The sequence below is a fragment of the Oncorhynchus keta genome, unplaced genomic scaffold (assembly GCF_023373465.1).
Source record: "Oncorhynchus keta strain PuntledgeMale-10-30-2019 unplaced genomic scaffold, Oket_V2 Un_scaffold_2955_pilon_pilon, whole genome shotgun sequence".
Classification (NCBI taxonomy): domain Eukaryota; kingdom Metazoa; phylum Chordata; class Actinopteri; order Salmoniformes; family Salmonidae; genus Oncorhynchus; species Oncorhynchus keta.
The window spans coordinates 479,289-494,910 of record NW_026290906.1 but is presented as its reverse complement, the minus strand read 5'-3'; the positions used below and the strand labels follow the sequence as shown (position 1 = coordinate 494,910).

The 15,622-nt window shown below is 50.2% G+C and overlaps 1 protein-coding gene across 1 annotated transcript in view; it reads right to left on the bottom strand.

The window, feature by feature from the left end:
• Positions 1 to 15,622, bottom strand: part of kif1c (kinesin family member 1C) — a gene marked incomplete at its 3' end in the record, with an annotated part of 98,688 nt that overhangs the window by 35,518 nt on the left and 47,548 nt on the right. Inside the window, exons 6-8 of the mRNA XM_052515580.1 lie at positions 15,321 to 15,386; positions 15,030 to 15,208; positions 4,693 to 4,804 (exon numbers count right to left, since the gene is read on the bottom strand). Of these exons, the coding sequence (XP_052371540.1) occupies positions 4,693 to 4,804; positions 15,030 to 15,208; positions 15,321 to 15,386 (357 nt within the window). The remainder of the gene's footprint in view (positions 1 to 4,692; positions 4,805 to 15,029; positions 15,209 to 15,320; positions 15,387 to 15,622) is intronic.

Here is a 15,622-nt window from a genome sequence, read left to right as displayed (position 1 = left end):
GTACATTCATACCAGCCCCCCTCCTCATCACCAGAGTTACAGTACATTCATACCAGCCCCCTCCTCATCACCAGAGTTACAGTACATTCATACCAGCCCCCCTCCTCATCACCAGAGTTACAGTACATTCATACCAGCCCCCTCCTCATCACCAGAGTTACAGTACATTCATACCAGCCCCCCTCCTCATCACCAGAGTTACAGTACATTCATACCAGCCCCCCTCCATCCAGCCCCCCCTCACCAGAGTTACAGTACATTCATACCAGCCCCCCTCCTCATCACCAGAGTTACAGTACATTCATACCAGCCCCCCTCCTCATCACCAGAGTTACAGTACATTCATACCAGCCCCCCTCCTCATCACCAGAGTTACAGTACATTCATACCAGCCCCCCCTCATCACCAGAGTTACAGTACATTCATACCAGCCCCCCTCCTCATCACCAGAGTTACAGTACATTCATACCAGCCCCCCTCCTCATCACCAGAGTTACAGTACATTCATACCAGCCCCCCCTCCTCATCACCAGAGTTACAGTACATTCATACCAGCCCCCCTCCTCATCACCAGAGTTACAGTACATTCATACCAGCCCCCCCTCATCACCAGAGTTACAGTACATTCATACCAGCCCCCCTCCCTCATCACCAGAGTTACAGTACATTCATACCAGCCCCCCTCCTCATCACCAGAGTTACAGTACATTCATACCAGCCCCCCTCCTCCTCATCACCAGAGTTACAGTACATTCATACCAGCCCCCCTCCTCATCACCAGAGTTACAGTACATTCATACCAGCCCCCCTCCTCATCACCAGAGTTACAGTACATTCATACCAGCCCCCCCCTCCTCATCACCAGAGTTACAGTACATTCATACCAGCCCCCTCCTCATCACCAGAGTTACAGTACATTCATACCAGCCCCCTCCTCATCACCAGAGTTACAGTACATTCACAGCCCCCTCCTCATCACCAGAGTTACAGTACATTCATACCAGCCCCCCCTCATCACCAGAGTTACAGTACATTCATACCAGCCCCCCTCCTCATCACCAGAGTTACAGTACATTCATACCAGCCCCCCTCCTCATCACCAGAGTTACAGTACATTCATACCAGCCCCCCTCCTCATCACCAGAGTTACAGTACATTCATACCAGCCCCCCTCCTCATCACCAGAGTTACAGTACATTCATACCAGCCCCCCTCCTCATCACCAGAGTTACAGTACATTCATACCAGCCCCCCTCCTCATCACCAGAGTTACAGTACATTCATACCAGCCCCCCTCCTCATCACCAGAGTTACAGTACATTCATACCAGCCCCCTCCTCATCACCAGAGTTACAGTACATTCATACCAGCCCCCCCCCTCATCACCAGAGTTACAGTACATTCATACCAGCCCCCCTCCTCATCACCAGAGTTACAGTACATTCATACCAGCCCCCCTCCTCATCACCAGAGTTACAGTACATTCATACCAGCCCCCCTCCTCATCACCAGAGTTACAGTACATTCATACCAGCCCCCCTCCTCATCACCAGAGTTACAGTACATTCATACCAGCCCCCCTCCTCATCACCAGAGTTACAGTACATTCAGAGCCCCCCCCCTCATCACCAGAGTTACAGTACATTCATACCAGCCCCCCCTCCTCATCACCAGAGTTACAGTACATTCATACCAGCCCCCAGCCCCCTCCTCATCACCAGAGTTACAGTACATTCATACCAGCCCCCCTCCTCATCACCAGAGTTACAGTACATTCATACCAGCCCCCCTCCTCATCACCAGAGTTACAGTACATTCATCCAGCCCCCTCCTCATCACCAGAGTTACAGTACCAGCCCCCCCTCCTCATCACCAGAGTTACAGTACATTCATACCAGCCCCCCTCCTCATCACCAGAGTTACAGTACATTCATACCAGCCCCCCTCCTCATCACCAGAGTTACAGTACATTCATACCAGCCCCCCTCATCACCAGAGTTACAGTACATTCATACCAGCCCCCCTCCTCATCACCAGAGTTACAGTACATTCATACCAGCCCCCCCTCCTCATCACCAGAGTTACAGTACATTCATACCAGCCCCCCCTCCTCATCACCAGAGTTACAGTACATTCATACCAGCCCCCCTCCTCATCACCAGAGTTACAGTACATTCATACCAGCCCCCCATACCAGCCTCCTCATCACCAGAGTTACAGTACATTCATACCAGCCCCCTCCTCATCACCAGAGTTACAGTACATTCATACCAGCCCCCCCTCCTCATCACCAGAGTTACAGTACATTCATACCAGCCCCCTCCTCATCACCAGAGTTACAGTACATTCATACCAGCCCCCCTCCTCATCACCAGAGTTACAGTACATTCATACCAGCCCCCTCCCTCATCACCAGAGTTACAGTACATTCATCACCAGAGTTACCATTCATACCAGCCCCCCTCCTCATCACCAGAGTTACAGTACATTCATACCAGCCCCCCCCCTCATCACCAGAGTTACAGTACATTCATACCAGCCCCCCCCTCATCACCAGAGTTACAGTACATTCATACCAGCCCCCCTCCTCCTCATCACCAGAGTTACAGTACATTCATACCAGCCCCCCTCCTCATCACCAGAGTTACAGTACATTCATACCAGCCCCCCCCCTCATCACCAGAGTTACAGTACATTCATACCAGCCCCCCCCTCCTCATCACCAGAGTTACAGTACATTCATACCAGCCCCCCCTCCTCATCACCAGAGTTACAGTACATTCATACCAGCCCCCCTCCTCATCACCAGAGTTACAGTACATTCATACCAGCCCCCCTCCTCATCACCAGAGTTACAGTACATTCATACCAGCCCCCCCTCATCACCAGAGTTACAGTACATTCATACCAGCCCCCCCCCTCATCACCAGAGTTACAGTACATTCATACCAGCCCCCCCCCCTCATCACCAGAGTTACAGTACATTCATACCAGCCCCCCCTCCTCATCACCAGAGTTACAGTACATTCCTACCAGCCCCCCTCCTCATCACCAGAGTTACAGTACATTCATACCAGCCCCCCCCCCCTCATCACCAGAGTTACAGTACATTCATACCAGCCCCCCCTCATCACCAGAGTTACAGTACATTCATACCAGCCCCCCCCTCCTCATCACCAGAGTTACAGTACATTCATACCAGCCCCCCCCCCCTCATCACCAGAGTTACAGTACATTCATACCAGCCCCCCCCCCCTCATCACCAGAGTTACAGTACATTCATACCAGCCCCCCTCCTCATCACCAGAGTTACAGTACATTCATACCAGCCCCCCCCCTCATCACCAGAGTTACAGTACATTCATACCAGCCCCCCCCCTCATCACCAGAGTTACAGTACATTCATACCAGCCCCCCTCCTCATCACCAGAGTTACAGTACATTCATACCAGCCCCCCTCCTCATCACCAGAGTTACAGTACATTCATACCAGCCCCCTCCTCATCACCAGAGTTACAGTACATTCATACCAGCCCCCCTCCTCATCACCAGAGTTACAGTACATTCATACCAGCCCCCTCCCTCATCACCAGAGTTACAGTACATTCATACCAGCCCCCCTCCTCATCACCAGAGTTACAGTACATTCATACCAGCCCCCCCTCCTCATCACCAGAGTTACAGTACATTCATACCAGCCCCCCCCTCATCACCAGAGTTACAGTACATTCATACCAGCCCCCCTCCTCATCACCAGAGTTACAGTACATTCATACCAGCCCCCCTCCTCATCACCAGAGTTACAGTACATTCATACCAGCCCCCCTCCTCATCACCAGAGTTACAGTACATTCATACCAGCCCCCCCTCATCACCAGAGTTACAGTACATTCATACCAGCCCCCCCTCATCACCAGAGTTACAGTACATTCATACCAGCCCCCCTCCTCATCACCAGAGTTACAGTACATTCATACCAGCCCCCCTCCTCATCACCAGAGTTACAGTACATTCATACCAGCCCCCCTCATCACCAGAGTTACAGTACATTCATACCAGCCCCCCTCCTCATCACCAGAGTTACAGTACATTCATACCAGCCCCCCTCATCACCAGAGTTACAGTACATTCATACCAGCCCCCTCCTCATCACCAGAGTTACAGTACATTCATACCAGCCCCCTCATCACCAGAGTCATCCCCCTCATCAGAGTTACAGTACATTCATACCAGCCCCCCTCATCACCAGAGTTACAGTACATTCATACCAGCCCCCCCCCCTCATCACCAGAGTTACAGTACATTCATACCAGCCCCCTCATCACCAGAGTTACAGTACATTCATACCAGCCCCCCTCACCAGAGTTACAGTCATTCATACAGCCCCCTCACCAGTTACAGTACATTCATACCAGCCCCCTCCTCATCACCAGAGTTACAGTACATTCATACCAGCCCCCCTCCTCATCACCAGAGTTACAGTACATTCATACCAGCCCCCTCCTCATCACCAGAGTTACAGTACATTCATACCAGCCCCCCCCTCATCACCAGAGTTACAGTACATTCATACCAGCCCCCCCCTCCCTACGACCTTCTCCGTGTCCAGGGAGATGTTGGTCTCTTTGTTTCACACACCAAACACACCCCGCCTGTCTGACAAACAATAATGGATTATTACTGTGTGTTTACCTTCTCCGTGTCCAGGCTGGTGAGTTGGTCTCTTCGTTTCTGTGTGAACACGATGGTGAAGACGGCGTGGGAACGACTAGACGTCTCATTCATGTTTGTTGCCGCCACCGTCCTGAAATCAATACCAATCAATCAGTATATCAATCAATCAGTATATCAATCAACAAGTAATCCCTCAATGAACACACACCCCACCGTCCTGAAATCAGTCAGTCAACTAGTGTATATATCAATCAGTCATCTAGTTAAATTACAAATCAGTCAGTCAACTAGTTTATATATCAGTCAGTCAACTAGTTAAATTACATATATCAGTCAGTCAACTAGTTTATATATCAGTCAGTCAACTAGTTTATATATCAATCAGTCATCTAGTTAAATTACAAATCAGTCAGTCAACTAGTTTATATATCAGTCAGTCAACTAGTTTATATATCAGTCAGTCAACTAGTTTATATAAATCAGTCAGTCAACTAGTTTATATATCAGTCAGTCAACTAGTTTATATATCAATCAGTCATCTAGTTAATATACAAATCAGTCAGTCAACTAGTTTATATATCAGTCAGTCAACTAGTTTATATATCAATCAGTCATCTAGTTAATATACCAATCAGTCAGTCAACTAGTTAATATACCAATCAGTCAGTCAACTAGTTAATATACCAATCAGTCAGTCAACTAGTTAATATATCAATCAGTCAGTCAACTAGTTAATATATCAATCAGTCAGTCAACTAGTTAATATACCAATCAGTCAGTCAACTAGTTAATATATAATCAGTCAGTCAACTAGTTAATATCAATCCAAATATCAGTCAGTCAGTTTATATATCAATCAGTCAACTAGTTAATATACCAATCAGTCAGTCAACTAGTTAATATATCAATCAGTCAGTCAACTAGTTAATATACCAATCAGTCAGTCAACTAGTTAATATACCAATCAGTCAGTCAACTAGTTAATATACCAATCAGTCAGTCAACTAGTTAATATACCAATCAGTCAGTCAACTAGTTAATATACCAATCAGTCAGTCAACTAGTTAATATACCAATCAGTCAGTCAACTAGTTAATATACCAATCAGTCAGTCAACTAGTTAATATACCAATCAGTCAGTCAACTAGTTTATATATCAATCAGTCAGTCAACTAGTTAATATACCAATCAGTCAGTCAACTAGTTAATATACCAATCAGTCAGTCAACTAGTTAATATATCAATCAGTCAGTCAACTAGTTTATATATCAATCAGTCAGTCAACTAGTTAATATACCAATCAGTCAGTCAACTAGTTAATATACCAATCAGTCAGTCAACTAGTTAATATATCAATCAGTCAGTCAACTAGTTAATATACCAATCAGTCAGTCAACTAGTTTATATATATCAATCAGTCAGTCAACTAGTTAATATACCAATCAGTCAACTAGTTAATATACCAATCAGTCAGTCAACTAGTTTATATATATCAATCAGTCAGTCAACTAGTTAATATACCAATCAGTCAACTAGTTTATATATCAATCAGTCAACTAGTTAATATACAGTGGGGCAAAAAAGTATTTAGTCAGCCACCAATTGTGTAAGTTCTCCCACTTAAAAAGATGAGAGAGGCCTGTAGTTTTCATCATAGGTACACTTCAACTATGACAGACAAAAAATAGTTAATGGTTCCTGTAGTAATAGTATAGTATAATATATAATAATAGTATAGTATATATAGTAACCTGATCTGAGCCAGAATGGTTCCTGTAGTAATAGTATAGTATATATAGTAACCTGATCTGAGCCAGAATGGTTCCTGTAGTAATAGTATATATAGTAACCTGATCTGAGCTAGAATGGTTCCTGTAGTAATAGTATATATAGTAACCTGATCTGAGCTAGAATGGTTCCTGTAGTAATAGTATAGTATATATAGTAACCTGATCTGAGCTAGAATGGTTCCTGTAAAAAGTAATAGTATATATAGTAACCTGATCTGAGCTAGAATGGTTCCTGTAGTAATAGTATAGTATATATAGTAACCTGATCTGAGCCAGAATGGTTCCTGTAGTAATAGTATAGTATATATAGTAACCTGATCTGAGCTAGAATGGTTCCTGTAGTAATAGTATATATAGTAACCTGATCTGAGCTAGAATGGTTCCTGTAGTAATAGTATAGTATATATAGTAACCTGATCTGAGCTAGAATGGGTCCTGTAGTAATAGTATATATATATAGTAACCTGATCTGAGCTAGAATGGGTCCTGTAGTAATAGTATATATAGTAACCTGATCTGAGCCAGAATGGGTCCTGTAGTAATAGTATAGTATATATAGTAACCTGATCTGAGCCAGAATGGTTCCTGTAGTAATAGTATAGTATATATAGTAACCTGATCTGAGTCAGAATGGTTCCTGTAGTAATAGTATATATAGTAACCTGATCTGAGCTAGAATGGGTCCTGTAGTAATAGTATAGTATATATAGTAACCTGATCTGAGCTAGAATGGGTCCTGTAGTAATAGTATAGTATATATAGTAACCTGATCTGAGTCAGAATGGTTCCTGTAGTAATAGTATATATAGTAACCTGATCTGAGCCAGAATGGGTCCTGTAGTAATAGTATAGTATATATAGTAACCTGATCTGAGCCAGAATGGGTCCTGTAGTAATAGTATATATAGTAACCTGATCTGAGCCAGAATGGTTCCTGTAGTAATAGTATAGTATATATAGTAACCTGATCTGAGCCAGAATGGGTCCTGTAGTAATAGTATAGTATATATAGTAACCTGATCTGAGTCAGAATGGTTCCTGTAGTAATAGTATATATAGTAACCTGATCTGAGCCAGAATGGTTCCTGTAGTAATAGTATAGTATATATAGTAACCTGATCTGAGCCGGAATGGGTCCTGTAGTAATAGTATAGTATATATAGTAACCTGATCTGAGTCAGAATGGTTCCTGTAGTAATAGTATATATAGTAACCTGATCTGAGCCAGAATGGTTCCTGTAGTAATAGTATAGTATATATAGTAACCTGATCTGAGCCAGAATGGTTCCTGTAGTAATAGTATATATAGTAACCTGATCTGAGCCAGAATGGTTCCTGTAGTAATAGTATATATAGTAACCTGATCTGAGCCAGAATGGGTCCTGTAGTAATAGTATATATAGTAACCTGATCTGAGCCAGAATGGGTCCTGTAGTAATAGTATAGTATATATAGTAACCTGATCTGAGCCAGAATGGGTCCTGTAGTAATAGTATATATAGTAACCTGATCTGAGCCAGAATGGTTCCTGTAGTAATAGTATAGTATATATAGTAACCTGATCTGAGCCAGAATGGTTCCTGTAGTAATAGTATATATAGTAACCTGATCTGAGCCAGAATGGGTCCTGTAGTAATAGTATATATAGTAACCTGATCTGAGCCAGAATGGGTCCTGTAGTAATAGTATAGTATATAGTAACCTGATCTGAGCCAGAATGGGTCCTGTAGTAATAGTATATATAGTAACCTGATCTGAGCCAGAATGGTTCCTGTAGTAATAGTATATATAGTAACCTGATCTGAGCCAGAATGGTTCCTGTAGTAATAGTATAGTATATATAGTAACCTGATCTGAGCCAGAATGGTTCCTGTAGTAATAGTATAGTATATATAGTAACCTGATCTGAGCTAAAATGGTTCCTGTAGTAATAGTATATATAGTAACCTGATCTGAGCCAGAATGGGTCCTGTAGTAATAGTATATATAGTAACCTGATCTGAGCTAGAATGGTTCCTGTAGTAATAGTATATATAGTAACCTGATCTGAGCCAGAATGGGTCCTGTAGTAATAGTATATATAGTAACCTGATCTGAGCCAGAATGGGTCCTGTAGTAATAGTATATATAGTAACCTGATCTGAGCCAGAATGGTTCCTGTAGTAATAGTATATATAGTAACCTGATCTGAGCCAGAATGGTTCCTGTAGTAATAGTATATATAGTAACCTGATCTGAGCCAGAATGGTTCCTGTAGTAATAGTATAGTATATATAGTAACCTGATCTGAGCCAGAATGGTTCCTGTAGTAATAGTATAGTATATATAGTAACCTGATCTGAGCTAAAATGGTTCCTGTAGTAATAGTATATAGTAACCTGATCTGAGCCAGAATGGGTCCTGTAGTAATAGTATATATAGTAACCTGATCTGAGCCAGAATGGGTCCTGTAGTAATAGTATATATAGTAACCTGATCTGAGCCAGAATGGGTCCTGTAGTAATAGTATATATAGTAACCTGATCTGAGCCAGAATGGTTCCTGTAGTAATAGTATATATAGTAACCTGATCTGAGCCAGAATGGGTCCTGTAGTAATAGTATATATAGTAACCTGATCTGAGCCAGAATGGTTCCTGTAGTAATAGTATAGTATATATAGTAACCTGATCTGAGCCAGAATGGGTCCTGTAGTAATAGTATATATAGTAACCTGATCTGAGCCAGAATGGTTCCTGTAGTAATAGTATAGTATATATAGTAACCTGATCTGAGCCAGAATGGGTCCTGTAGTAATAGTATATATAGTAACCTGATCTGAGCCAGAATGGTTCCTGTAGTAATAGTATAGTATATATAGTAACCTGATCTGAGCCAGAATGGGTCCTGTAGTAATAGTATAGTATATATTGTAACCTGATCTGAGCCAGAATGGGTCCTGTAGTAATAGTATAGTTTATATTGTAACCTGATCTGAGCCAGAATGGGTCCTGTAGTAATAGTATAGTATATATAGTAACCTGATCTGAGCCAGAATGGGTCCTGTAGTAATAGTATATATAGTAACCTGATCTGAGCCGAATGGGTCCTGTAGTAATAGTATAGTATATATAGTAACCTGATCTGAGCCAGAATGGTTCCTGTAGTAATAGTATAGTATATATAGTAACCTGATCTGAGCCAGAATGGGTCCTGTTTCTGTAGTGAGACAGCTTGATGTACAGGACACCCCTGGACAGGACAGGAAACTAGTCTCCTGAATCGATGTTGCGTGTCAAGCAGAGAGGCATAAAACGGAATCTAACCCATAACCTCTAACCACAAGGCCTCTGAATTGGTTATAGTGATCAATCTACACACCATGTCCTGTCCTACAGCCCGTTCCCTACACACCATGTCCTGTCCCCACCCCGTTCCCTACACACCATGTCCTGTCCCCCACCCTGTTCCCTACACACCATGTCCTGTCCCCCACCCCGTTCCCTACACACCATGTCCTGTCCCCCACCCCGTTCCCTACACACCATGTCCTGTCCCCCACCCCGTTCCCTACACACCATGTCCTGTCCCCCACCCCGTTCCCTACACACCATGTCCTGTCCCCCACCCCGTTCCCTACACACCATGTCCTGTCCCCCACCCCGTTCCCTACACACCATGTCCTGTCCCCCACCCCGTTCCCTACACACCATGTCCTGTCCCCCACCCCCACCCCGTTCCCTACACACCATGTCCTGTCCCCACCCCGTTCCCTACACACCATGTCCTGTCCTACAGCCCGTTCCCTACACACCATGTCCTGTCCCCCCACCCCCACCCGTTCCCTACACACCATGTCCTGTCCCCCACCCCGTTCCCTACACACCATGTCCTGTCCCCCACCCCGTTCCCTACACACCATGTCCTGGCCCCCACCCCGTTCCCTACACACCATGTCCTGTCCCCCACCCCCACCCCGTTCCCTACACACCATGTCCTGTCCCCACCCCGTTCCCTACACACCATGTCCTGTCCCCCACCCCGTTCCCTACACACCATGTCCTGTCCCCCACCCCCACCCCGTTCCCTACACACCATGTCCTGTCCCCCACCCCGTTCCCTACACACCATGTCCTGTCCCCCACCCCGTTCCCTACACACCATGTCCTGTCCCCCACCCCGTTCCCTACACACCATGTCCTGTCCCCCACCCCGTTCCCTACACACCATGTCCTGTCCCCACCCCTTCCCTACACACCATGTCCTGTCCCCACCCCGTTCCCTACACACCATGTCCTGTCCCCCACCCCGTTCCCTACACACCATGTCGTGTCCCCCACCCCGTTCCCTACACACTATGTCCTGTCCCCCACACTGTTCCCTACACACCATGTCCTGTCCCCCACCCCGTTCCCTACACACCATGTCCTGTCCTACAGCCCGTTCCCTACACACCATGTCCTGTCCCCCCACCCTGTTCCCTACACACCATGTCCTGTCCTACAGCCCGTTCCCTACACACCATGTCCTGTCCCCACACCGTTCCTACACACCATGTCCTGTCCCCCACACCGTTCCCTACACACCATGTCCTGTCCCCACCCCGTTCCCTACACACCATGTCCTGTCCTACAGCCCGTTCCCTACACACCATGTCCTGTCCCCCACACCGTTCCCTACACACCATGTCCTGTCCCCCACCCCCACCCCTGTTCCCTACACACCATGTCCTGTCCCCACCCCGTTCCCTACACACCATGTCCTGTCCCCCACCCCGTTCCCTACACACCATGTCCTGGCCCCCACCCCGTTCCCTACACACCATGTCCTGTCCCCACCCCGTTCCCTACACACCATGTCCTGTCCTACAGCCCGTTCCCTACACACCATGTCCTGTCCCCCACCCTGTTCCCTACACACCATGTCCTGTCCTACAGCCCGTTCCCTACACACCATGTCCTGTCCCCCACACTGTTCCCTACACACCATGTCCTGTCCCCCACACTGTTCCCTACACACCATGTCCTGTCCCCCACCCCGTTCCCTACACACCATGTCCTGTCCTACAGCCCGTTCCCTACACACCATGTCCTGTCCCCCACACCGTTCCCTACACACCATGTCCTGTCCCCCACCCCCACCCCGTTCCCTACACACCATGTCCTGTCCCCCACCCCGTTCCCTACACACCATGTCCTGTCCCCCACCCCGTTCCCTACACACCATGTCCTGGCCCCCACCCCGTTCCCTACACACCATGTCCTGTCCCCCACCCCGTTCCCTACACACCATGTCCTGTCCCCCATCCCGTTCCCTACACACCATGTCCTGTCCCCCACCCCCACCCCGTTCCCTACACACCATGTCCTGTCCCCCACCCCGTTCCCTACACACCATGTCCTGTCCTACAGCCCGTTCCCTACACACCATGTCCTGTCCCCCACCCCGTTCCCTACACACCATGTCCTGTCCTACAGCCCGTTCCCTACACACCATGTCCTGTCCTACAGCCCGTTCCCTACACACCATGTCCTGTCCCCCACCGTTCCCTACACACCATGTCCTGTCTCCCACCCACCCAGTTCCCTACACACCATGTCCTGTCCCCCACCCTGTTCCCTACACACCATGTCCTGTCCCCCACCCCCACACCGTTCCCTACACACCATGTCCTGTCCCCCACCCCGTTCCCTACACACCATGTCCTGTCCCCCACCCCACCCCGTTCCCTACACACCATGTCCTGTCCCCCACCCCGTTCCCTACACACCATGTCCTGTCCCCCACCCCCACACCGTTCCCTACACACCATGTCCTGTCCCCACCCCGTTCCCTACACACCATGTCCTGTCCCCCACCCCATTCCCTACACACCATGTCCTGTCCCCACCCCGTTCCCTACACACCATGTCCTGTCCCCCACCCCGTTCCCTACACACCATGTCCTGTCCCCCACCCCGTTCCCTACACACCATGTCCTGTCCCCCACCCCCACCGTTCCCTAAACACCATGTCCTGTCCCCCACCCCGTTCCCTACACACCATGTCCTGTCCCCCCCCCCACACACCGTTCCCTACACACCATGTCCTGTCCCCCATCACGTTCCCTACACACCATGTCCTGTCCCCCATCACGTTCCCAACACACCATGTCCTGTCCTCCACCCCGTTCCCTACACAACATGTCCTGTCCCCCACCCCCACCCCGTTCCCTACACACCATGTCCTGTCCCCCACCCCGTTCCCCTACACACCATGTCCTGTCCCCCACCCCGTTCCCTACACACCATGTCCTGTCCCCCACCCCGTTCCCTACACACCATGTCCTGTCCCCCCACCCTGTTCCCTACACCCCATGTCCTGTCCCCCACCCCGTTCCCTACACACCATGTCCTGTCCCCCACCCCGTTCCCTACACACCATGTCCTGTCCCCCACCCTGTTCCCTACACACCATGTCCTGTCCCCCACCCCGTTCCCTACACACCATGTCCTGTCCCCCACACCATGTCCTCTCCCCACACTGTTCCCTACACCCCATGTCCTGTCCCCACCCCCACCCCTGTTCCCTACACACCATGTCCTGTCCCCCACCCCGTTCCCTACACACCATGTCCTGTCCCCCACCCCGTTCCCTACACACCATGTCCTGTCCCCCACCCCGTTCCCTACACACCATGTCCTGTCCCCCACCCCCACCCCGTTCCCTACACCCCATGTCCTGTCCCCCACCCCGTTCCCTACACCCCATGTCCTGTCCCCACCCCGTTCCCTACACACCATGTCCTGTCCTACAGCCCGTTCCCTACACACCATGTCCTGTCCCCACCCCGTTCCCTACACACCATGTCCTGTCCCCACCCCGTTCCCTACACACCATGTCCTGTCCCCACCCCGTTCCCTACACACCATGTCCTGTCCCCCACCCCCACCCCGTTCCTACACACCATGTCCTGTCCCCCCCCGTTCCCTACACACCATGTCCTGTCCCCCACACCATGTCCTCTCCCCCACACTGTTCCCTACACCCCATGTCCTGTCCCCACCCCGTTCCCTACACCCCATGTCCTGTCCCCCACCCTGTTCCCTACACACCATGTCCTGTCCCCACCCCGTTCCCTACACCCCATGTCCTGTCCCCCACCCCGTTCCCTACACACCATGTCCTGTCCCCCACCCCCCACCCCGTTCCCTACACCCCATGTCCTGTCCCCCACCCCGTTCCCTACACACCATGTCCTGTCCCCCACCCCGTTCCCTACACACCATGTCCTGTCCCCCACCCCCACCCCGTTCCCTACACACCATGTCCTGTCCCCCACCCCGTTCCCTACACACCATGTCCTGTCCCCACCCCGTTCCCTACACCCCATGTCCTGTCCCCACCCCGTTCCCTACACCCCATGTCCTGTCCCCACCCCGTTCCCTACACCCCATGTCCTCTCCCCCACACTGTTCCCTACACACCATGTCCTGTCCCCCATCACGTTCCCTACACACCATGTCCTGTCCCCCACCCCGTTCCCTACACCCCATGTCCTGTCCCCCACCCCGTTCCCTACACACCATGTCCTGTCCCCCACCCCGTTCCCTACACACCATGTCCTGTCCCCCACCCCGTTCCCTACACACCATGTCCTGTCCCCCACCCCGTTCCCTACACACCATGTCCTGTCCCCCACCCCGTTCCCTACACACCATGTCCTGTCCCCCACCCCGTTCCCTACACACCATGTCCTGTCCCCCACCCTGTTCCCTACACACCATGTCCTGTCCCCCATCACGTTCCCTACACCCCATGTCCTGTCCCCCACCCCGTTCCCCACACACCATGTCCTGTCCCCCACCCCGTCCCCCACCCACCATGTCCTGTCCCCCACCCCGTTCCCTACACACCATGTCCTGTCCCCCACCCCGTTCCCTACACACCATGTCCTGTCCCCACCCCCCCCCCCCCACCATCCCCCCACCCACCATGTCCTGTCCCCACCCACCATGTTCCCCCCCACACCATGTCCTGTCCCCCACACCATGTCCTGTCCCCCACCCCGTTCCCTACACCCCATGTCCTGTCCCCCACCCTGTCCCCACCCACCATGTCCTGTCCCCCACCCCGTTCCCTACACACCATGTCCTGTCCCCCACACCATGTCCTGTCCCCCACCCCGTTCCCTACACCCCATGTCCTGTCCCCCACCCTGTCCCCCCACCCACCATGTCCTGTCCCCCACCCCCACCCCGTTCCCTACACCCCATGTCCTGTCCCCCACCCCGTTCCCTACACCCCATGTCCTGTCCCCCACCCCCACCCCGTCCCCACCCACCATGTCCTGTCCCCCACCCCGTTCCCTCACCCACCATGTCCTGTCCTGTCCCCCACCCCATGTCCTGTCCCCCACCCCGTCCCCCACCCACCATGTCCTGTCCCCCACCCCCACCCCGTCCCCCACCCACCATGTCCTGTCCCCCACCCCATGTCCTGTCCCCCACCCCGTTCCCCCACCCCATGTCCTGTCCCCCCACCCCGTTCCCTCACCCCGTTCCCTCACCCCGTTCCCCCACCCCGTTCCCTCACCCCGTTCCCTCACCTAGCTTTGTTTCCACAGTCCATTAGGTCCTGAATGTCATTGTATCCGGTCACAGCCAGTTTAGACAGATCTTCAACGTACGGTCCCATTATAGGGTGCTCCCTAACACGGAGTGTACCCTTCGACTTAGGGTTCAACAGGTCACGCACCCTCTCACAGTAGATCTCCATGTAGGACACCTGTAATAGAGAACAGACTAGTGAAGGGTGGAAGGGTCGAAGTGAAGGTCACTAAAGGGCCAAGGAAAGGAAGGAAGGAAGGGAGTCTAGAAGTGTGTGTGGCTCCACATACCTCCACTGAGAAGGAGAGATCAGGATCTGTGTTTCCAACTGTCCTCTTAAACAAATCCTCACACAGCTGGAGAGAGAGAGGGATGGGGAGGGAGATGGAGAGAGAGAGGGGGTAGGGAGAGAGATGAAGAGAGAGGGGGGATGGAGAGAGAGAGGGGGGTAGGGAGAGAGATGGAGAGAGAGGGATGGGGAGGGAGATGGAGAGCGAGATGGAGAGAGAGGGATGGGGAGGGAGATGGAGAGAGAGAGGGGGGTAGGGAGAGAGATGGAGAGAGAGGGGGATGGAGAGAGAGAGGGGTAGGG